At 25.7% G+C, this 25965-nt stretch overlaps 2 protein-coding genes across 3 annotated transcripts in view; one reads left to right on the forward strand and one right to left on the reverse strand.

Moving 5' to 3' along the window:
- LOC129991643 (guanine nucleotide exchange factor subunit RIC1-like) overlaps nt 1–18162 on the reverse strand; it is a 38912-nt gene extending 20750 nt beyond the window's left edge. Inside the window, exons 1-17 of one of the 2 annotated variants that reach the window (XM_056098248.1) lie at nt 17911–18162; nt 16401–16508; nt 15210–15289; nt 13050–13157; nt 11885–12027; nt 11476–11609; nt 10503–10594; nt 10109–10197; nt 9449–9593; nt 7017–7059; nt 4282–4422; nt 4024–4203; nt 3093–3131; nt 2592–2702; nt 2416–2505; nt 1404–1569; nt 1195–1302 (exon numbers count right to left, since the gene is read on the reverse strand). In XM_056098248.1, coding sequence (XP_055954223.1) covers nt 1195–1302; nt 1404–1569; nt 2416–2505; nt 2592–2702; nt 3093–3131; nt 4024–4203; nt 4282–4422; nt 7017–7059; nt 9449–9593; nt 10109–10197; nt 10503–10594; nt 11476–11609; nt 11885–12027; nt 13050–13157; nt 15210–15289; nt 16401–16508; nt 17911–18048 — 1915 coding nt within the window. In that variant the 5' untranslated portion in view covers nt 18049–18162. Of the gene's footprint in view, nt 1–1194; nt 1303–1403; nt 1570–2415; nt 2506–2591; nt 2703–3092; nt 3132–4023; nt 4204–4281; nt 4423–7016; nt 7060–9448; nt 9594–10108; nt 10198–10502; nt 10595–11475; nt 11628–11884; nt 12028–13049; nt 13158–15209; nt 15290–16400; nt 16509–17910 lie in introns of both variants that reach the window. The other variant, XM_056098247.1, reaches the window with a different exon arrangement.
- A 478-nt stretch (nt 18163–18640) lies between these two features.
- Nucleotides 18641–25965, forward strand: part of LOC129960432 (vacuolar protein sorting-associated protein 8 homolog) — a 39637-nt gene continuing 32312 nt past the window's right edge. Inside the window, exons 1-6 of the mRNA XM_056073861.1 lie at nt 18641–18766; nt 18907–18975; nt 20017–20132; nt 23124–23262; nt 25130–25184; nt 25756–25880. Coding sequence (XP_055929836.1) covers nt 18680–18766; nt 18907–18975; nt 20017–20132; nt 23124–23262; nt 25130–25184; nt 25756–25880 — 591 coding nt within the window. The 5' untranslated portion in view covers nt 18641–18679. The remainder of the gene's footprint in view (nt 18767–18906; nt 18976–20016; nt 20133–23123; nt 23263–25129; nt 25185–25755; nt 25881–25965) is intronic.

Consider the following 25965-nt stretch of genomic DNA (forward strand, 5'->3'; position numbering starts at 1 on the left):
ATTTAAATAATCACAAGAATGATAACTTTCGAGAAAATGTTGAACATTTTTCTGCAGAAATGTGTCATTGTTGATGCTATAGCCAAGAAAGAGAACTGTCCTTTTCTGCCAATGTTCATTCAGTAAAACTCAAGAAATGGTGATATGAAAAATACTAAATGACTTTGAAGATGTTCTACAATCAAGAACAACAAAGTTGTATTAGTGCTGATCTTGAGATGGTCAGTTTTCTACTGGAACAACCAACGGGACATACAAAGAATTCTTGCATTATCTATATATGTGGCATAACAGAAGATCACCAGAAAAAGGGAAAATAGTCTTTAAGAAAAATTCTGAAGTAAATATCGAATTGAATAAAAGTATTTAACTTTTCCTTTATTCGACATGATTCCTGCATTTTATTTTCTGATTTATTAACTGAGGCCTATTTACAATCAAACTTATTTGATTTATTGGTTTAAATTTATCACCAGTTTACTTCTGAGAAATTTTCAATGCAAATTCAGTATTGTGTACATACTACTATTGAAATTTAATTTTCATTTTAGGCAAAAAAAAAATTAAAGTTTCCAGATTCAGCACCAAAACCATGCAATCACCCTAACATTCAGACTATAATTAACAATAAAATCAGTGTAGCAGTATATACAAACAGAATATGATACAAATTATAAGAAAAATTCATTAGAAAAATAAAGTGAGTTTTGTTCATTAATAAAATAAAAGCACTATTCAAAACTAATATTGTCATACAATGCAAAATATTCTTTAAAATATCAATCTAAATAATTATTACATAAATTTACACATTAATTCACTTAATAATGTGTAGATTATGAATCAACAGCATGTGGACAGTTTAAAAGCGCATAATCAATTTTAAAATGAACATATGAAATATAGCATATGTAAAACCTGGATTCAAATTTAAAAATATTTTATATAATCTTTGTATTTTTAACAGCAGCTTTTTCTTTATTCTGAATACCATAAAAATACTCTACTTATCTTAAATTTTAAAAAATAAAACATAAGGTCACTTGAACACAACAAATAAAATTTTAACATCAAAATCAATTAGATAAAACAAGAGTAAACTAAAATAATATTCTTTCCTTTTTTCAAATTGCAAATTTAATTATTCAAAAATACTAAACCCATAAAACTGCTTCAATAAATTTATATATATACCTGTTTCTGTACACAATGATGTAAGCACTGATGACACAACACAAGCTGGATGAAATACTAAATTGGATACATCTAATTCCAAAATCCGTGAAACATGCAAAACACTACCTGAAAGAAAACACTATATTTCAATTTACAATGCAAATGTAAATATATGATCCTATATTTTAGATTAATAAAAATCCTTAGTAATCATAAAATTTACTTACTTGTAGGAGAAGTTTTTCTTTGCAATAAAAATAAAGTAAGGTGAGAATCTGCACAAAAACTGAGAAGTCTATCTCCAAGAGCTGACAACTGCAGAACTTGGGAATCCATTTTAACAACACGGACAAATTGGTTATCAAGTTTACTTTCTTGGGGATAAACACGAATCTAAAGGATATGGAAGTGAAGGACTTTAGAGGCTTAAATATTTCAATGGAAATAAATTCCTTTTAATACGATATTAATTTTTGAAATTTGATATATTTTACTATAATTATATATATATTATATATATATATATGCAACATGTTCAGATATTACACATTATTTTAAAGCAAAAGCTTTAGTTCAATGCTTAATGATTATTTTCATAGAAAAATCAATCAACTTTATAATACTATATTTTTATTTATGGCATTAAAAAAAAAGAAACAAAAACTTGAGTTCTAATAGCACTTTACTAAAATTTAGATTAATATACCCTTTTGCAGCTTTAGGAAGGATACTTTGGAAGGCATTATAATTATAGACAGTACGCAGGCAAGAGAGATAACACTTATGCCAGAACATCTCTTTTACACCACACTTACAGTGTTATGCTTTATCCTTTAAGGGTTAATTAGTGCACCAAATCTCCATATATTATTGCAGTATATAATATTAGGTTTCAAACCTGACTTTCTGGTGCAAAATTAATTCTATCTAACATTCTATCATCAGAGCAGGGCAGTTTAATATTTTCATAATAAAGAACAGGAAAGAAAAAATTTTTAAGCAAAGAAAAATATTCTTGCACTCTTAAACACGACAATGTAACTATTTATAGATGGAGACAGTCATTGTAACTAGCTGTTGATTGGAGAATTTAAGAATTCATTTCAGTAACTTGAATAAACAGGTCATTAAATTTATTTTATTTGGAGAAACATTAAAAAAGGAATTCCTAGAAAACGAATTAATAAAAGGATACAAAATTAGTTTTAAAACAACTATAATTCTATAAGCAATACTTACTTCATCCCTAAGGTCACGAAGATTGTAACATCCAAGGATGATCTGATCTTCCCACCAAAGTAAACCACCCATGACTACAAAATCTCTCTCCTAAACATACACAATATAATTGCAAATAATTATTTTAAATTTAAAAATATAAGTTTTAAAATATCATTATATAAGTTTTTTTTTACTTGAGTCTCATTCCCAAACAGTTTCCATCTTCGTGTTAATAAAGAATAATGAGCTAAACCACTTCTTCCAGCAACAGCCATGCTTTGACCCTGAGAATCAATTGCTGTATACTAAAGAAAAAAGAACAAAAGAAAACATTACAATATGCTCCTAAAACAGTAGAAATACAATACTGACAGTAGCAAAAAGATAAGCATAGCTAGCTCATAGCCATGAATTCATTTAGTAACAAATATCCATTTCTTTAATTTCCATTTTTTTTTAAATTAACACATTTTGTATACACAAAAAAAATAAGAATTTAACATACATTTGATAAATTTATGATAAGTAAAATTTTAGACACAATTTTTAAATTATTTTTAGATTAACTAAAATCTTGAATTATTAGAAACATTTTTTGAAATTATTGGAAACATAAAATAATCTATGTAGCATTTTTAAGTACTTTGATTTAGCACTTAAAGTGATTTAAAAATAGTAGAAAATAAAATATTTACTCGAATTGGCCAATTATTTCCAAGATATGCATATGGTATCTGAAATTAAAAAAAAGAAAAAGAATAATTTCTAATAACTAACCAAAGTTTAATACATAAAAATATTAAAAAAGTAAATAAATTAAAATACTATAAAAATATCTTTTAACAAAATGCTATTTAAAACTACTACAATAGAAATTTTTCAAAGAATTTTGAAAAAAATGCAGTTTTTCAAAATATTTTTAAATGAGTGAATATATATTTAAAGTAGAATACAAGAGTTTCAATTTGCAATAAAAAGATATATATATAATGTTTATAGATGAATTACTAAATTTAGCTCCCAATTCTTAGCTAAAACACCACAAATGGCAATTTCTTGCCCATATGGAAGTTAGCATATTAGACTCAGGAGTTTTTAAAAGCAAAAAATACTAAATAAATTTGTTCAGGTAAAAATACAGTTATTTGAAGTACTATGTATGTTTAAGTAACTATAAATGCTGCATCACACTAATTACCCAACTGACGAATTTACAAAATATAATTACATAAAAATATAATTTTAAAAAAATGCAGCTGTAAATAAAAATCGAAAATTATAATTAAAAATGCAATTGCTGTATTATAATTCCATTTTATTTATATATTTTGTCAAATCTAAATACTGAATATTAACAACCAGTTGTACTGATTCCTGAATAAAGATAAGACCAAATTTTTCATAATCAGAATAGTTTAACACACTACTTTCATATTCATACTGTGCCTTAAAGAGAAATTTTATATATATTTGAAATTAAGACAATGCATATATTAGCATTTTTGGATAACCAGACTATTTTAATGAAAGAAACCAATTTAAATCCAAAAAAGTTCTAAGATCAAAATATCCATTTGAAAAATATACAACAACTAAAGATTATCGTGAAAATATAACTATACATACTGGAATAACAATCCATTGCTTGTTTCCCACAAGCATTTGTTCTCTTGATAAACCAAGAGATGCATTTATTTCTGGTTCATTATTCCTTTCAGCACCACTAGGCTTATTATGGATGATATCAGCACCAGCACTCACATAAAGCCTATCTTCAGTTTGTAAAAATACATGTTCTTTGCCAGTCTGCAAAATCATACGTGTTATATTCACAGGAAATGGGTGGGATGCAAAAATGAATATTTCTCTAAATGAAATACTCACCATTCCAGCATTAACTGTTAAGGCACTTTTGGCAAATTGGAACAACGCAACTTTAATATTTGAATGTTGAGCATCATTAATAACTTTTACACTTGGCTTTTCAGCGACTGTCCAAAGATGATATCCTTCTGGTCCCCATTCCTGTAAAAATGTTACAAAATATTCTTTGTTTTCTCAGTATGATATATATATATATATATAATGCTATGCATTATTTATAAGAACATATGAAGTATAATAGCAAATTCTGATATTTTAGAAAAGTATTTTTTCTTTTAATAAAATAAACACTATTAAATTAAAAAGTGATTGTTCCTCTAGATAATTGTGAGTACAAAATTATCTAGAGGAAAAAAAAAAGGATTATCATTATTATTGTGCACCATATATATTAATTCATAACTATCTGTACCCAGCAACACATTGGCTCAGTCTGGTTAAATGGGGGGAGGAATGCATGCTTCTAATGTGTTTAATTTCACGATTCTAGTGGGTATACAATATTTCTTTTTTGTTCCATTGCCTGTATGACTGCGAGTATGCCAACTTTAGAACATGCAACATATAATTGTTCATGTGAGAAGCAAGGCATGTCTAGATTTAAACTGCACAATTCTAAAGATTGGACAAAACTTAGTTGATGATGATTGCAAATGTCATTCGAATTGTGAATTGTAATCTTAAATTGAAATGGCATATCTGTTAGAATAATAGAAATCAAAAGAATGAGGACATCTTCACCTTCAAATTAATTCGAATACACTCACATCCACTTTGGATTGGTCATGTTTTTCTACTTCGAATCTTCACCTTCCAAATGTTCTGTAATGAATGCTGCTTCTACAATGTTGCTCATTGATTTTTTTACTGCAAGCTGTGGGCTGTTGCAAAGCTTTGGTTGATTGATATTTGGAACACCAATAATATATGATAAATGGAACACTAATTTTCAAATACAGTGTGTGTGATGGTATCCCTGACAGAAGGGTGAATTCAAAAATTCTAATGGATAATTCACCACTTCAAATGCTTCCACAATAATGTTGATGGACTTGAATGTGAATGCTTTCCTTTGAATGTTAAACAAATAATATTGTTAAGTTCATATATGTTTTGCTCTGCGCCCCATAAATAGCTCGTGTACTCAGCCAATCATAGATCTTGTAATTGGTTTGAATATTGGGAAATGATTCTTCAACCATTTCTTCTTTTAATGTCACTAAAATGCAGACATTATGAGACAATGAAATTCGTCCTGAGGTCAGATCAACTGATATCATGCCATTCCTAATTTCTGGTAAATGAAATGAGAATATCTCAACTAATCAATCATTTTACAGCTGGACATGCATATTTGCAGTTAATAATAATATGTTTCACTACAAAGTAGAATATTTCAGGCAATGTTTATCTGAAATCTTATGCAAGCAATATTAATCTAATTCCATGTTGTTTGATGTTTCTATGCAAATCTTATAATGATTGATGAAGAGACTTGAGCGAATTTTTAGGTATCATTGCGCATTATCACAAAAAATAAGTTTGAAGTTCTGCAATACTTAATCCATGCTAGATGTTTTGGAAATGTTACAAGTGAACATTTCAATGAATTGCATATTCAATAACAATTTCAAAGCAGGATGTGTAGTTCTTCCAAGTGGCAATCCTGGTAGCTATGCCAGAGATATTCTGTACACAAAAGCTAAGACTGTCATTTTGGGATGGAATTGCTGTCAAAATCAATCTAATTAGGAATGTTTTATCAGTTTCAAAGCAGCAGTAGCAGATCGATTTAGTAGGAAAATTCCCATTTGATTGAGAATTTTGTCATATTGAACATATTCACTCAAACGTATTCGATGGAAAATATCTTTAATCATAAGTTATTTTTCTCTTTTCAGGGGTGTTTGTGGGACCCCAAAAAATCCCCTGAAACTTTTATGGACTTACTACCGACATTTTGGAGTTTCGAGAAGGGGGGGGGGAGAAATGAAAAATTACGATTATGAAGTATTGAATGACCTAATTATAAAAGTTCAATGAATTACTTTTTTTGCAAAATTAATAACCATTAATTTTGCAAAATTAAGACCTTTGAACCCAGGTCACGTGATCGCACATCTGGTCGAACGAAGTCTCTCCCTTTTTTTTCTGCCGCGCCTACTTGCCGAAAAGAATCCAGAAGAGAATGTCCGAGAACCGGGGGAATGAGTCATAACTCGCAATAAAGAAAGAACAAAAAAGAAGTTTTTCCCCCCTTTTCACGCATTATCACTGCCTTTGGAGAAAGAAAGGAAAAGTTTTCACCACACACACTGACCTTGCGTTTTCTGCTTTCAAAGCAAACAAAATTACCCAGATCAAAATAAATAATTCATTATTATTCCTACTTCCTTTTGAACGACGATCCCCGGATAATTCATTATTATTCCTACTTCCTTTTGAACGACGATCCCCGGAATTTCCGGGTATCGAAGTTCAAAATCCCCGGAATTCCGGGGTTTTCCCGGAGCACAAACACCCCTGTCTTTTAATTCTCTTGTAGAAGAAGCAGAGCAGGTGATCAATATGATTACAAACATCGCATGAATTTGATTTGAATATGAAGTGTTGCATGTGTCACTATGTGTTGTATATGGGGTCACCAGTGAACAAGGCAGTCAAGATGTTAATAATTTAATCAATTAACATTCATTTTAAAGCTGTAAGGAAAAAAAGAAGGGAAAAAAACTTACCAATGACAAAATTTTTAGAGCATTTTTCATAACATCTGCTGACCTAAATAAAAGATACATTAAGTAAGTAAGATGCATTTCACAAAATAAACATTAAAAAAAACATTAACTCATGGCAATAAAAATAGGCAGTTTTATTTACACCAAATGTACTTAAAATTAATAAAAATAAATTCATTTTTTAACTAATTTGCCTGAAAGTAATGGTATAAGATGCTTAGTTAAGACATAAGAACAAAGGCAAAATTATTTAAACAAACACAAATATAGAGAAAAACTATTTCTCAAAAATTCTAATCTTGACAACATATACTCTATGTGCAGAAAGAATAATTAAAAACAAATTGCACATTTAAATATATTCTAACATATACACTTTAATTTATATCCATTCCAGAAAATTTGAATAAATTTAAGAAGTTTCATCCATAAGTACACACAAACACAGACACACACACACACACTCAAAAAAAAAAAAAACCTAATAAAATTAAATATCTGATACAATTTTACATTTCTAAAAAGAAAATGTTTAAAACCATTAATAACCAATTTAATTCCGATTCTATTTTCTATCATAAAAACTTTTATCACGCATTGAAAATCCTGTGATATTTTGTATCATGATACAAGAAGTTCAATCTTCAGTTCATACAATAATGCATAAAGCAGGCATGACCTAGGCTTGGAGCAAAAAAGGTGAAATTCATAAAATAAAGAAATATGCTTAAAGGAACATAAATAAATTAAATAAAATAAATAAATTTATACAAAAATTGTCTGAGATATTAAAAATATTGTAGAATTACTGTATAAAAGAAAATTAATCAATCTCAAAAATAATGAAATTCAATTCCAAAAAAGTTGAAATCTCCATCTCTGCACAAATGTGTCAAGTTTGATAATTCTTTTTATGTTAATTTCATAGAACATATTTTTTTCCATATAGAACATATTTTCATAGAGCACATTTTTTAAATCTCAGTTAAAAACTAGTCACGTCAATTTCCTGAAGGTAATTAATATATATATATTCAGTGAATTGGTGCTGAGAGTGGAAACTCAAATTTATTTGGAATTTAAAACAATCAATGTTGTGAAATAAATACACATGAGTTTCCAAAAAAATGCAAATAGTCAAATTTTTAATGGACTTTTGAATAAGGATGCAATCAACAAAATAATATATTTACAGGGATGTGAGAACATATCAGTTAACTTACAATGATAATATGTAATTCAATGAGAAACAAATGTGCAATTCTAAGAAAACAAAAGATTTAAGATAATATTTAAAATGTCTAATAAATCTTTTAATTATATATTTTTGATAATAAATCTGAAGGAAGGTATAATAATTAATATGATAGCTCAAAACTTTTTCAAATCAATAAAAATTCAATTTGCTATCTATTATGCAGTAGAGGATAATTCTGTTCATTGTATATAAAATGCACTGAATGACATAATACACAATAAAATGGAATTGCCATTCATTATTTGAAAAGCCTTATATCAACAGAAAAAAAATGTTTAAAAAAAAGCAATGTTGAAGTTTTACTTTTTGACAATAAAATATTTCTCAAGGGAAAAAATTTCTGGCTCCTCAAAAAAGATTGGAGCACAATACATTCCACTGCCTTTTAAGGATCTTAAGCATTCCCTGAGACCCTGTTGTGACTTATGTCGAACTAGCTATTTTTCCGTTATTATTAACAGTACAATATAAAATACCTAGCCTATTTTTTTTCAAATACTAAAAAACTATATGCATCTATTATTGTTACAAAAGATCTTCCCATAAGCAGCATTTAAATCTGACACTTTTCTATAGTAATTTGACATATCTTGTCTTAGAAATCTTCAGAACAAAACTGATCATCTGCTTTCTATGAAAGAAATATTACATATTTCCTTGTATTTTTACAAGAAAAGAAACTACTAAAGAGTACATATTTTTGTAATTACAATTCCAATAAAGAAACTAAACACAAAAGCCTGCTAGAGAGCACTAAGTTAAGCAAAAAATATTACTGGAGAAATCTATCTTCAACTCTAGTTGCAAATTATTAGAAAGAAAAATTATGCAGACATTCCCTTGAACCTTACGAAATTGTAAACTAAGATAAAATAAAAAGGAAAAAATAAAGAGGATAAATTTATTTTTAAAAAGTCCAAATGAAGGAGGGTCAGATTCTATCCAACTGTACCTTAAAGACTTAAGATATGTTTCTTAAATCTCTTGATCTATTAGATGGAAGTTAAAATTTGAATTTATAGTCGTGTTCATATTTTTAAAATCATTAATAATTCTGTATATTATTTATCTACATTATCATTTAATATAGTATAATGCAAAGATGAGTTAGTCTCAGAAATCACTATTGTTGAAATAAAGTAATTAAAAAAAAGGAGAAAATCAAATTTTATACCCATAGTCCCAGCCAAGACTGCACATCAGCAGTGCTCCGAACACACTCCAAACAGCAAATCCTCCTTTTTCCCAAGTCATTGCCAAAGCACCGCCATCAGGCGTCCATTTCAAATTGGAAACACCTCCCGCTGCAGTTGAAATGTCTAAACAACAAAATATTTGTATATTAAAAAAATATATACATACCTAAAGATTATAACATAAACTTTTAAACTCAATAATTTTCAATTAAAAGTTAATTTCTTTTTTTTTTTAAATAAAAAAGAGAGAAGGCAGAGTATTTGTAATACATAAGCATTATTGACATGTTTCAAGGCTACAGCAGGAATGATGAAAAAAAGATGATAATTACATTTTTAAGATATTATGACACAAAAGAAAGGCTGTGTTGCAACAAATTTGCAAAATCTGTTTTTTAAAAAGTATGTGTGAGTGTGAGAGAGAGCGAGAGAAATAATGAAATAACTTCAAACAATAGAGAAATATTTTTTATATTGTTTCAAATTGATGATGGATGTTGTAATCTTTTGATGATGAAATGCAATATTGAATGATATTGACAGAATAATGCAGATTATCAAGTAAATATTACCAGATTTCATCACTAACTGCATAAACACAAATTTTAAAAATATAATTTTCAAACTCGGTTTTTTACCTGGAAAATCTTTGCTAGATAGTATTAGCTGATGAGTTGATTGTAAAGCACCAGTAATGTCATCTATGCAGAACACAACACCTTGAGCACTAGATAAATTTAATATAGACATATTAAAATATGAGTCATAAATCTAACAAAAAAAAGAGAATATATGAAAGTTTTATTTTATATATATAAAAAAGCAGTATAATGAAAGTAATTTGATTTAAAATAAATCAAAATTTAAAAATATATTTAAATGAATTAAATAGTTAATTATTATAATAATATTATACGCAAAAAAAACTGGTCTTTACAGTTAAAGTTTTTTTTAAATTATAACTTTTTCACAATAATGAAGAAAAAATTATCAGCTTATAACAGTAAAATTTACAGAGGGTAAAAATCACACCTTTTTAATCCATATGCAATTAAACGATATCGATGATTAACAGCTGTACATAATGCATTCTGTACATCTTGAGCAAAAATACCATAAACTTGCTACAATAAAAGAAAAAATATATACATATGCATAGAATTTATAAAATAAAAGGGTTTTTTTTAACACTTTGAAAGAAAAATAACACTTGCAAAACAAATCTCTGACATTCATTAAAAATGAAAAAAGCCAAAATAAAAATGTAATAAAAATTACTGTTCTACAGTTACTTAATAAATTGACAACAGCTTCATTTTGATTACTTAGAGTGTCAGCAAATAATACAATAAGGAATCCATAGTAAAATTATCTTCTAATACAAATTAAACAATAAAATATTCTCAAAAGTTGCCAATTTATTTTGCAGACCAATTGCAGTTTATATTGAAAAAATCAAGTCACTAATAAATAAATGATTGAGATACAGAATCAATGATCACCACATGCATAAAAAAAATATTTTCATAGGAAAAGTTATAATAAAAAGAATGATTCACTTCCAATATTATCAATCTCCTATTTTTGTCTAATAATATTTATCATCAAACAAAGGAATCATAAAAAAAAAAGTTTTGAAATACCAAAAAGTTTTAAAAGCTCAATATAATGCAATAAAATTATATATATAAAAAAATAATTATTCATTAATGGTAATATACAATATTATATGAATATATAAGTTTAATAGTAACTGCATTGAAATTAAAAGAGTATTTTGAAGAAAGGAAACTTTTCTCTTAAAACAGTTTAGTTAAAATAGTTTTGCAATTAAATTCAACAAATATATACATATATATATATATATATACACACACACCAATTCTGGTTATTCTAATTACGAATGCACAAATTAAATTATATTGTTCAATTTGTACATTCATAATTAGAATAACAAGAATTCATGTGCTTATGTTTGTGTGCATGAAAAAAAAAAATCACTCACATGAGGCTCAAATTTCAAAGTAGTTGCAGTTATGAAACAAGCTTGCCCATTTGAAAGTACAACAGAAAAGCCTCCAATGATTGGTGAATATTCCATACTTTTAACAAATAAATCAGATCCATGAAACGTAGATCCTGAAGAAAATCGAATACCTTTAAAAAACAAAACTTGCATTCCACTGAATGAACATACAATACTTGCATGCATTAAATTATATACCTCATCTTGAAGTTCATCAGAATTTTAAAAAATATATTTTGAATAATTCAATTACATATACAACAACAATTACATATTAACAAACAATTTTAATATCATTAAATTTTACAATGATTTACAAAATGTTCTTAAATCATACAAGCCATTTTGGGGACATATATCTTTAAAATAAATATCTTTCACTCCTTACCTCTCGATTGTAAATGATCATACCGAAAGGAAATATTGCTTAAATTTAATGTATAATCTTCATTTAATACGCCATCCCATTTCACTCGCCAAAAATGGCCATCCAATGTTGTCACCATGAGTTCATCCCGAATACATACTAAGCTGGAAACACATAAAGAATATTATCATTTCTCTTCTGTTACTATATTCAAAAAAACATTCTGATAATGGTATTAGAAAGAATAAAATAATCATTCATGTAAAGTTTCTTCATAAAATGTGATGCCAAATCTAATGTTTGGAACAGATAATTCATAACTAACCAGTAGAAGTAGTCTCCAAAAACTTTCTCACATAAATATAAACACATAGATATAAACAAATGACAAAGACAACATCCTGTGTGGCCATTTCTCCCACCAAACTCTCATATCACAGCAAATAGAAACATGTTTGAATACAATGAATTTCATTTATACCAAAACCATATGTATAATATGTTTACACATATTATATGTACATAAACCATAACCATAAAATCAAAGTGTATCCATATTAGAATACTATGTTCTTGTAACCCTCTGATATATGAATGAAACTTTAATACTAGGCTATAGCAGCTTCATTGATGTACTTTGGATATTAGATGAAAATATTTTTTTGAAAGTTAAGTTTACTGAGTAAATTTTAATTTTAAAGCATAATTATAATATGCTAACAACTTTTATTTATATATTTTTATACACAGCACAAACAGGCAGGAAACTGATTAATAAATGGTTTGATTTACACATTTTTAACTATCTTTTCAAAAAGAAAACAATATATTTTAAATCATATCTTTTTAAAAAATATGCAGTGATTACATTTATTTTTAAATAAAATAGTAAACATAATTGTAAACTTATTTTTGATATATAAGTATGTATGTATATTAAATATAAGTACATATTATATATATATATATATATATATACACATAAATATATATAAAAAAACAATCTAATCTTTTCAAAGATAATTTCATTCATTTAAAATTTTCTAATATATATTTAATATCAATAAATAATGTAAAAGAATTAAATTATATATTTTCCTAATGTATACATCTCTAATGACAATATTTTAGGATCTGAATATGACTTAAAGCAATAGAAAGAGAGAAAAAAAACTTAGCAATATACCTGCTAATTTTAGAATTAAGGCATAATGTGTGAACATGTTCCAATGAAATTGGAGGAACTTTTTCTTTTAAATATAATTCATCACTCTCTCTTCGCAATCCTGATATTCTAAAAAAACAATAAAATGCAATTATTTTCCCTTAATGATTAACAATTTTATACAGTTACTATTATTAGTTATTAGTTTCCTGAGAATGTTATGAATTAAAATCTGGAGTTAAATTAAGCAAATATGAAATGAAATATATTCAGATCATCAATTTCTGATGAATTTTTTGTATCATAAAATTTATAATCAGGTGAAAAAAATTAATATAATAAAAGCTATATAATATACAATTACTACTGACTGACTATAATTATTACACATCTGTTTGCAAAATTTAGCAGTTCAATTTTTAATTAATTAAAATTTGCATTTCAATAAAATAATGTTACTTCAGCAATGCATTTAATTACCGTCAATAATGCTCAATAAAATTATCTTTTATATTTTGCAAAATACACAATATAAAAAAAGAAATTCCGCAAAGAGAAAAAGTGCACTTTGCTTCAAAATATTAATTCTAGAATAATCATTATGTGCAATTTTGTTTAGTTATTATATCATGCTTAAAGCTCTTAAAAAGCTATTTTGTCATGCAACTAGTAATTTTAGGATCATAATTAGGATAGTAATTTGACAAAGATAATTCTAATACACTTGAGATGTCACTTGTTTGAATTTCCTCATTACAACAATGAGAAGACATTTGATCTTCATGGATTTAACATGCATCACATCCATGCACACAGTAATATTTCAAAGAAATCAGGCTTCAAACCTGCTACATTCCTAGTTAAGTGTTCAACCACGAAGCTGAAACATTTAACAAGGCCATTTTGCAGATAATATGGTTATTTTAAAATTTCTGCAGTTTAATGATGCTTGCTACATCATTTTAGCAACGATTCCAATTTTTATGCATTATGATGCCAGTATTTTAGGAAAACAGGAATCTATATTTCATGGGTAAGAAATAAATATATGAAATTTTCTAACATTTCTATTTGAAATTACTTCTTTTATTTAAAATTAAGAATATTTTTCATAAGATTGTTTAAGAAGACAATCAACAGATTTGCTTAAAAATCATGCTTTCATCATTTATAGTTGAAAGTTAAGACTATTAAATATCAATATATAAGATTAATCTATAAATATTAATCAATACCTCAACTCAATAGTTTTAAAACATAAAATTTCATATATAGAAAAGTGAATACTTGATAAAATATAAGGAATAAATCAGCTGTATTTTCCCTATAAATCTAATTAAGTAGTCATCAATCTAATGCAGCTTTTTAAAGCTATTTAGAAAATAATATAGGTTATATATTCATAATCAGTCTAAAACATGCCAATAGAATGGTGACATTCCAACATCTATCTGCAATGCAAAAAATACCCATAAATGACATGGTGTGAAGTGTAAAGTTGATTATCCAACCCAGCTAATTTCCTCTTAGTCTAACTGAGCTGAGAGGCAAGCAGGTACAATCATAATCTAACCCACCATTTGGTTTAAGCTGATAGTGAACGTGGATAAAAGAGGAAAGACTTAAAATGCACAGAAAGGCTTCATTGATTGGAATGGAATAAAGCTGGTGAATGACCAACTTAAATGGCTGGTGTAAAAATGGAGTGATGCAGAGTGCATCATTCCATCAGTGTAATCATGGATAATTTGCATTAGGTAGAAAAGAAAGTTAGGGTCAAAAATATTATTTGCATAACACAACAATATATTCAGCACCTTTCTTCAAGTCAAAAGATATGAAGACCTAAGGTTTTGTGTAGACAAACATGAAAACCGCTGGTGGAAAAAAATAAAATACTTACTCTTGTTATGTAATAATTATGAATGGCAAAATTTCTACAAATAATTTTCCAAACACATGCTGGAAAAACATAATTCCATTTAGAATCATTTCCTCAAAAAATATGTAAATATATTAAACACAGAATCTTGATTTAATGAAAAGATTCAACAACAAATGCAATTAATATCTATGTCATTAGCTTTTTTTTTTTTTTTCAAGGAGAACTTAAAGATTTTAAATACAACATTTTATTATTAAAGATACTATAGAAAAAAAATATCCCTGAAAAATACTTACTTGCTATCTAACTGCTCATATAGACATTTTATAGAATCATCAATTTCTACTTGAAAAAACAACAAATGATTCAGGCTTGTCTACAAAAATTTTTAAAAATATGTCAACATTAGTATTTAAATAGATACAAATATTAATTCACTCAACAAATATTAAAAAAATGAAATCAAATGGAGAAAAGGAATATTAATAAGAATGAAGGAAGGGCACTGAATAATTCCTTGTCTTCCATCTTTAATTTAATTGATTTTTTAAAAATATAATACTTTTTAGGTTATAAACATCTTAAATTATGTAAATTAACAAATATTTTAATAATACTATTTTTAAAATGTTTTTTTTTTCTGCATACTTATAGACAGACACATACACAATTGTACTGATAATTATATTTTTTAATAAAAAGAATAAATGAAAATAATTTATAACTTTGATCATAAATTTATTTGTGACATATAATATATGAAGAAAAAAAAAACACATTTATACAGAAAGAAAAAAAAAAAAAAAAAAACACTAGATTTCAGTATTTTTCATGGAACTAATTTAAACTTCTCCCCTGAAAATATTTAGCATATTCATAATTAAATCATATATGAATAAGGATAAAGTCAAAATAGCTTTGTGAATTTAAAAAATTTAAATAAAATTGCATTGAGCAAAGTGTTCAAAACATTTAAATATTTTAAACAAAAATAAATAAATTATCAAAAAAAAAAAAAAAAAAAAAGAAAAGAAAAGAAAGAAAGAAAGAGCAAAAGACAAAAATCTATGTATCCTTAATTTTTTTTCTGCAATTTGATTGTGATTTCAATCTACTTGGAACACATTAAACACTATTTTAAAGCCACTCTACTAATTATTCTATTTATGTAATAAAATGTTTTTTTTGTGTGTGTGTGAAATATTATTTCATTTACTACTTTCACTAAATATGATATATAAAACAAAATAAGTTAAGTACTTTCAAAAAGAGTTACACACACACACATGTAAAAAAAAAAGCATTCAAAGCATTTTTTATGTATCAAATGATTTGCCACCCTTCATTCCATAGAATAATATTTTTAAGAATTATTACCTTTAAAAAATCCTATGCAAATTATTACATTTAATGCATTTACAAAGTTAAAATATAGCTATTTAATACAAGAATCTCCTCTCATAAAGAGAAAGAAAAGAACTACTTACAGTAATAACAATCATTAAAGAATCTGGTTTCCATTCTGCTAATTGATTTGTGCCAAATGCATCAATGGACTCTTTACTCCTCTTAAAGCATGTAACTTCAACACAGGGCTAAAACAGACAAAAGGCATCTATATAATATAAACAATAGAATTTATAATAAAAAAAAATTAAGCTACATGAATCTAAATCTGATACTAATCAAATAAAATCAGAGGAGTTTCAGTTTATTAGAATCACACTGAAGATGAAGTTGCAAAGTAATCATTAAAACAAACAGAACCTCATTAAAAATTTTAAAAATATAAAGTACACAACAGATTAATAAATGTACGTAAAAATTATAGACAGTTTCATCAGAAACAGTAAAAACTTTTAATAATATAACAGATTATATATTTCCAATATAGTGGTGGTATAATATATATATATAAAGAAAAGAAAACAAGAATACCTGCAAGAAACATGAAAGAATCATATTAATCTTTTGTTTTGTTTTTTTAAGTATATAATCAAGCATATATAAGAATTTACAGTCCATTCTCAGATGAATAAGCTATAAGCTCGATTCAGAACAAGCTTTCAGATAAATCTGAAGTCGGTAGGCAAAATTTTCAGCTCAAAAATTACTGTACATTTTATTTTAGTGGTTATAATCTGAATTATCAGATAAACAGATCAAAGAAAAGGCAGGGGGAAGATAATTCCTTGAAAAGGAAAATAAAAAGAAAAGAAATTTTTCAATTAGTTTTTTTAATTGTTCATTTATTGACTATCAGAAAAATGTGTTTTTCATTAATCTACTTGCAGAATTCCATTTTCTTTGTTTCAATAAACAGCTCAATAAAAAGAAATGAAAAAATTTTAAGAAGTCTACTTGAAAAAAACTGTCAGCAAATCCAGACTATGTTAAATATTTGTATTTATGGATTACAATAAAAACTTGCAATTTAACTTTTTTTAAAGCACTAGCATTATTTGGAGTTGTTTTAATTAATACAGATATTTTTAAAATAAAACTGATTCTTTTCGTGTAAAAAAGTTATTTTCTTTTTATAACACTTTTTATAGTTGTGCATTAAAGTGTTCAAAATAGTTCAGTTTCAAAATAGATACAATTCATTAAAAGCGCCACAAAATTACACAGTGAAATAGATTGTGGATTCAGCGTTTTACTGCAATCTTATATAATTGCACATTAAAAGTTGAACACTTTAAAAATTTATATGTCAACTTTTACAAAAAAATAACCAATAATTGGACTGCAGCTAAAATGCGATGTAATTAAATTGCAAATCAACATAATCAGTAGATAATACTTTTATTAATTCTATATAATATTGTGCGTAAATTATAGTTGCAAATTTTTCTTTCAGTAAAGAAACTTTTACAGAAGCAACGATTATAAACTGGCAGTTAACTTTGCCCACAACTTGCAAATTTTCATTAAACGAAATGTATTTAAAATTTGCTAGGATACATTGGAAGAATTTACAGATTATTATTTACATACCCTTATAAACCAAATACTAATACTGTCATCAGTCAAGACACCAAATAGAGATCGATCTCTATTACAAAAAACTGAAATGGGTAAACTAAGTGAGTTTCGGGGCTCAAGATATTTTGGCCAACCTGTCGGAAAGTACATATTTACAATTTCATCAAATAAATTGAAGGGCTTAATTTCATTATATCTAAAAAAAGGTTAACGTCAACAATAAATCACTTTCATGTGCCATGTTGACATGGATCAACTAATCAAATCATTACAAAAATAACTAAACCAAAAACATAAGATACAGCTGTTGCCATTTATTTTGGTAATATGATAATTGTCGCCAATTTTCTTATCTTGACATAGTGATTAGTTAAAAAGTCCAGAATGTAAAACATCGCGATTTTTCCATTGGGAGATAAGCTGGAAACGGAATCAATAAAAACTTAACACCAAAGAGCATTTCTGTCAATTTGTATATTTTTTATGAAAACAAAGAGGAGAAATTTCAAAATTGTTTGCAAATTACAAATGTTTCCAAAACATTTTGTTTATATATTTATGTTTCATAATGTTTGGTTATCATAGATATTTTGGAGCAAATTTGAGCCCATTTCTACCAAATTAATGATATCTGTCACTTTCATATTAGTATTCATTAGTTCTCAGATTATTCTTCATCTTTCTTCAAATTTAACAGAATTTTTTTTCAAAAACTGGCATCATTACAGCCTGGAGGGCTGTGTTTATATTTTCGATTCTCTCCGAGTGGTTTTGGTTTGAGATGGCTGAAGATTTTAACACTCCTACTATTAGCAGACGAGAAATATCGCCGTCTACTTTAGGGGATTTAAATTTTGATATTGAAGAAGTAAGTAGCTTATAGGTTTTTAAAATTTGTGTTCTGTTCTAAGATATTTTTGTCTTATCATCAATTAATGAAATTTAATTAAATAATTTCCAAAATTTGAGAACTTTATTTGATACCAAACTGTATTTTTTCAATTTTAGTTAGATGACAAAGAATTTAATTTGCCTGTTATTGATACTCCACCAACGCTTGAAAGCATATTAAATGAAGTAAGTCAACATTATTCCGATTATTCCATTTTATTAGTTCAGTTAGCGGAGGAGATAATCTGAATGTTCAGTTATAATTTGATATTGAAATAAATTGTATTATTTTAATGATGTTCTTATAAAAATATTTAAATAATTTTTTAGGCAAATTGGTTGATTCTCTTAAATAAACCTCTTGACAATGTTACTTTTAATCTTATTAAATATATTTATGTGTTAAAATTTATTCTTCATTCATTAAATGACGAATTTAATGTGCAGTAGAAATATATTCTTCTTTTATATTCTGAGTGATTGAATTAAAAAATTATCTTTTTTTTTATTTATTCAGCTTGTTAAAGTTTTATAAAAATTAAAATATTGATTAAAGTTTTTGTTATTAAATTATATTAAAAAATATACTTTATTCCATAGTTTTATTAAAGTTAATTTAAAACATAATTATTTTTCTAATGTTGATGTTAATTTTCTATATTAGGCTACTGTTCAGGTAAATATTGGAAATCAAGAAAAATTTGAAATAAAATTTCATTAATTATTAATTTACGACATTATAGTTATATAAATGTGAAGCAAAAAAAATAAATAAATAAATAAAATTGTCTCTTATTCTCTTTGACTTTAAATATTTCTTTCATTAGAATTTCATAACTTGTTAAATAAAGGTGTTTTAAATTTTAAAAAATGATGTGTCATCGCAGGATGATGCTATAGTTTGTTAAATTGCTTCATCATTTTCCATCCTGTGTATTTTAATATGTACTGTAACTATTTTAAATCTGAAAAATAATTTATAATTATAATTATTGCTGTGATTTGTGGATACAAACTCTATCTAATAAATTACTGCGAATTTTCTGACACTTTTAGTTGGTTTTATCTTTAGTCATTATGATCTATATGCCAAAGTATTTTCAGAAAAAAATGAAATTATTTGTATGATTTGTTTTTAAATGAAAGAAAACATTTAGTGAAAATTTGTTTTAAAAACTGATATATTCAGGAATATATTTATAATTCAAATGTGTATTTTTATTTCAGACTGATGATGTTTCTTTAAGTGATGAAGAGCTTTCCAGCACTCTTGGCTATTTTCAAGAGACATGTGAAACAACTTCCATTGACAGCATTGAATCTCATACACGACGAGAACGGAAGTAAAAATATGTTTATTATTTTTAATAATGTTTAGTGTAACCAATATCTCTTTCTTCAAATTGTTTTTCCTATGCCTGAATGTATAAATATGGCCTTTTTCACATCAGTGATTGGGAATGATGCCTATTTTGAGCAATTTGTTTAGAGTTGTACCACCATTTACATAAGTTCTTTTAAATTTGTCTCGCCCAACTTTTGAATAGATTCACTTTAATTTTTATGGTTTAAATATAATTGTGATATGAATTTTTAATTATTAATTAAAGGGAAAAAATATATAGTTCTAACAAGCTAAAATAATAAAATTTTAACAGAGAACATTTGTATCTTATTGAAGAATCCCTGCAACCAGTAATAATCTTTTTTTTTTTAATGTTTATAAATTTGACATATAGAGAGAAAGTGGGACAGATTTAAAAAGAAAATTAAAAAAAATTACTTCTTTAATTTAGACTTGCAAAGAGATCTGTTTATAAAAATCTAAAACAATTAATTTATTTTTTAAAAATACTAGTTTTTATTTGCATTTAACATTTCTTTATCTCGTATCTTCCTTATATGAGGGACGTATGGGAACGCATATGAGATAGGAATATAACAAGGTTTGAGAAAATTAAAATTAATAAATAATATATTTTGATATCTTTTTCATTCAATGATATATGGTTTTGAGCAAGTCAAATAAGAGCTAATTTTGAAATCTTCGTTTGTGCTGCCATATCTTGAAAGTTTTATTTTCTTCTACAAACGTTTCCACTGATTGTAGTATATTATTATTTAATGTATTTTTCTGTTTCTTCATGCTTTTTCTTCCATATTCATGGCATTTGTATATAAAAAAGATAAAATTATTAATTTTTTTTTATTTAGAAAGTTAAAATTTTTAATAAATATCTTTCATAAATTAGCTCCATTTTTTTCAGTACTTAATTTTTACTAAATTGCTTATTAAAATATTATATTCACAGCACAATTTCCCTTGATCCAAATTAAGTGGTAAACATGATTTTAAGTATAAAATAATTTCTATATGTAATTATACAGAATGATCTACAGTATGAATGCATACCTTATATTATATAATTATTCACCTAAATAAAGAATAACAAAACATGTTTAGAGACATGGGGAATATTTTTGAAAAAGAGTAGAATTTTATTTTATGCTTTTTTTTTTTTTTTTTTTTTGATTAATGGAAGCCTAGCTTTTTTTAGTGTTGCACATTAATGCTTTATATTATTTAAACTATATATATTATAGTTATAAACTATATATATATACTTTATAAACTATTTATAAAGTATACCATTTTATATGTTTTAATAAATTTAAAGCCATCAACTTGCTATTGAATTGTAATACACCAACAGCTAATTTTAGTAAACAACTTTAAGAAAAATTGAAAACTTTAATCATTAGCATGTTTTGCTATTTAGAATCAAACATGCTCCATTCCTCCTTAACTGATGTTGTCCTATTCCTTCCATTGCAGAACTTTCTGTTAAAATGCATATTACATAAAGCATGTTACATTAAAACTTGACTTTAGCTTGTAAACACTATATCTTTGAGTTTATTATTGAAAAAATAAGAATTTGTATTTGCTTCTTAGGCATGAAAATCATATTTTCTGTTTTAAATATAAATAATATTATAACTGGTGTAACAATTTGGATCAAGTAAGGTGCTAAAGTTGTTCTTTCTAATTGAAAAAATTAGAAATAAATTCTTATCCTTTATTAGACATAAATGCAGCTGGTCCATTTCTCCCATTATCACATTCCTCCCAACTCTTCCCTACTTAATAGAAAGCATTTTGAATATCTATCAGAAATTTTTTGAGTAATGACACATGCAAAAAAACAGTTGCGTTAGCAATAAACTTGTTTAATAGTTTAAAATAAAGAATATCTATTTTTTTCATTGTAAGTTTTTTATTTGAATGCTACATTGTCCTTTAATTATGATTTATGAATAGAAAGATATAATGAATCAATGAGATATAATTATAAGTTTACTTAATATTTAAAACAAGTTAAAAGTTTAATATCTTAGCATAAAATATGTTACTTCTGCATCATAAATTAATATTCATAGAAAAGGTTTCACTAAGCATGAAATTATGCAAGTAATAATGATTTAATCTGTAGAAATTGTATAATTAATTGTATAACTTTTTTGTACAGAAGTGCTGAGAACTATGTTTCTTAAAAAGGCAAAATACATCTACTTTCCCCTTCTCTACCAAATTTGTTCAATATGGAAATCTTAAGAATATATTAATTAGTCAATAGTATCAAGATTCTGTGTTGTTCAGTTTAGAAGTTTGAACTATATTGCTATTTTGTACTGTTCCAAATCAAAATTTTATATTGTTTATATTATATATTAGTTTTTATTGTTCCAATTCAAAATTTTGTCAATTTCTATTTGTCTTTTTTTAATTTCTATATTTAGAATTAACGCAGTATGTTTCTCTTATGAATTTAAAAAATTTCCTATTAAACTTATTTATTTTTGAAGCTGTGTATAATAGCTGTATTTATTTTAGAGGAATGGGTTATGATTTTAGTCGTAAACTAAGTTTAAGAAATAAAATAACCATTTCTTTCTAATGCAAATAAAAAAAATAGTTAAGAGCATATAAAATAAAACAAGCATGATTTTATTATTCATATGATTATATCAATATAATTAATGCAGTCAATGCCTCTCTCTGAGGGCTGATACTCCCCCCCCCCCTCCATTGCTTTCAGACTAGCAAATCATAACATTATCCTGCAGACTAGTGCAGGTTAAACAAGAATTTAGAAAGATTTGTTGTGATACTAACTATATTAAATATCATGAATACATATTATGAAGATATTAATTACATTTGTTATATATCTGTTTATGGTTATATATTTTCTAGAACTCTTAACTGAAATGCATCCATTACATGTACTGAAAGTTATTATTCTTGTGTTTATTAATTTTTTTCTCTTTAGACACTCAATTCAAAAAGAAAAGAAAAGCCCGCTTTTTAAAAAACATGGCTCAATTTTAAGACATGTTACTCTTCGTGGTGTTTCAGCTCAACTTCAATCAGCAGCAGAGCGAGTTAATGCTGGAAAGCCAACTTCTATGGTAAGAATTTTTTAGTTAACTAAATTATTGACTAAATGTGTATACTAATACTCTTTTGATTTCATACAAAATAGTTAAAATTTTATTAAACTTTATTTTGTTTACTTTTATGAATGTTTTTAATTTAAAATAAAGTAATAATGAAATGCTATTTAATAAGCATATAATAATTATAAAATTTGTGTACTTCTCCTTGAGTTCAGTATATATCTTTCATCCAAAATATACATCAAATGTTTTCCAACTACATATGGCAAAATATATCATTTTTGTAAAGTTTGTGTGTATAAGGCTGCTATAATTTCTTTATACACAATTTCGTGTCTAGCATGCTTATCAAAAAGTAACCTTTTATTCTTAACAGTCATGCTTGACAATTAATGTTCTGAATCTAATGAAAAGTATAGATTAACTGATACTTTTTCAAAAATTCTGATTAATTTTTTGCTTTTTTATAATGAAATGTAATTGCTTTATTAAGCAACCCCTTTAATTTTTAAATGACATAAGGTATTTAAAAGTAATTTTAAATATTAAGTAACTCACAGTTTGTAATTAAAACTTGATATGTAACATTAAAAACTCATGTATTTTTTTCTTTTTAAAGTATATAAAATTTATTCCATATGAAACAAAAGTTTTAGTGATTTTTCTATAAATATTGGAATTGTTCTTTATGAAATTTTTTTCTGACAAGAATATTGTTTTGTAAATATTTTTTTTATTGATTACCTATTTATCTGATATACAAACAAATCAATTTTTCAATCAGTGTTTTATGCCTTTTTGATTCACCTCAGTTTTATTATATTATACATGTTTTATAACATTATGATAATTAGTATTGGAAAATAATTCTTTAAAAAAAAAAGAAGAAAAAAACCTTACGCTTTTTTTTTCTCACTCTGAAATGTTGGCTGAAGCAATTTTGGTGTGAAATGTATTAATCCTTGTATTAAATAACATTGAAAAATTTAACATGCAGTAGCATAATTTTAATTTATCTTCTCTTTTCTTTATATTTTAATAATATATTTTCTCAGTTTTTGAATTTAAAATTTATTCTTGCTTGCTTATTCCATTCTTATGTTGAGAATATTAATAACAAATTTTAATGTTACCTGTTTTCCAAAAATGACTTAATTGAATAAATTAAAGCAAAACAAAAAATTAATTTTTTTATCTAAAGCATATATTTTTTTTTAAGTGTAAGTTTCGTTGTAGTAGAGGTAAACATCTATTTGCTCTTTAAAACTAAATTTTGAAAAGAATTAATATTTATAGTTCTAAAATTTCTCTGTTTCTTTGTAAATGAGTTTTATGTATACATATGCATTTTTTTTCCATGGCTGTATTTTTGTGTTAGCAGATAATTGGTCATCTTCATAATATCCCATTGTGCCCAAAAATATGTCACATTAACAAATTTAACTCTACAAGGTATTTCATTTACTCGTGAATTGCTTGTTCCTTGTCAATTTTTTTATAGTTAGTAAGACATATATTATACTGTACTGAGGTTATAGATCGATCTTGAAAGTAATTTTGATGGATATAATAGCATGAAAATTTTTGATTAAAGTAATTGCCAAATGGACATAAAAATAAGTGACCTAGAATTAATCCAATTGGACTCTTCAACTGAGAAACTAACATTTTGCATATATATATGAAATAATTTAAATTTATTAATAGAGTAAATTTATCATTATATTAATTTGATGCACTTAAATGTCTATATATGGCAGCATTCTAAATCTACTTATATTAGAAAGCTACCATTTGCTTATTTGTGAACAAATATAATTTGAGAAAAATTAACTATGACATAATTATGAGAATATATATATGCATTTCTTTCCTACAGGCTGTTTCATCAGTCATAGCAGTTGGAACATTTCATGGAATAGTACTTATTTTTGGTAAGATTATGATTGAATATATTCCCCTTGAATTAGATCTTACTATAACGTAGTTAAAATTTAATTACCATTATTGTTAATGCCATTATTTTATTTCTCTTGCCCTTTTTCCCCTCTCTAAATTGCATAGTATGTAAAAATGTTTGTAATTTTTTTATTTCTTCTATGTATATGTAATTATTTTTTGTTTTTCATTATGTTTCATTTATTTAAGAGTAATAAAAGACTAATGAAATTGTATAATATAAATATTTCTTATTTATAAAAACAAAGGCATATAGTTTAAAAAAACTAAAAGTAAAATATTTTTCCTTGTTACAAAGTAATTATTAATGCTATTGTATGTGTGTTTTCATGTCAAATTAATAAAATAGATTACTTAAAGTTTGTAAATTTCTCTATGGCATTGTACTACTGTTGTTCTAGAATTGAACTGGTATTGTTTTATTTATATCTCATAAATAGCAGCAAAAATCAAATTAAATAAAAAAATGAAGTCTATTAATTTGAAGGTGATGAGGTGAATTCATGTATGTATTTCCTTATTAATTATATATAATTATTTTTTTAGATCCACAGCAAGTATTAAAATGGTGCTTAGGAACAACAGAATATGGAGAAAAATATGGTTCAGTCTCTGCATTGGCTTTCAATACTGACTGCAGTCGTTTGCTTGCTGGATATAGTAGAGGAGAAGTTAGTTGTGCTTATATTTAACCTGTTTATGCTAAATTTTAAATTTATGATTGAAATTTTGTATATGAATAGACTGATAGAAAAA

The sequence above is a fragment of the Argiope bruennichi genome, chromosome 2 (assembly GCF_947563725.1).
Source record: "Argiope bruennichi chromosome 2, qqArgBrue1.1, whole genome shotgun sequence".
In the NCBI taxonomy this organism is placed as follows: domain Eukaryota; kingdom Metazoa; phylum Arthropoda; class Arachnida; order Araneae; family Araneidae; genus Argiope; species Argiope bruennichi.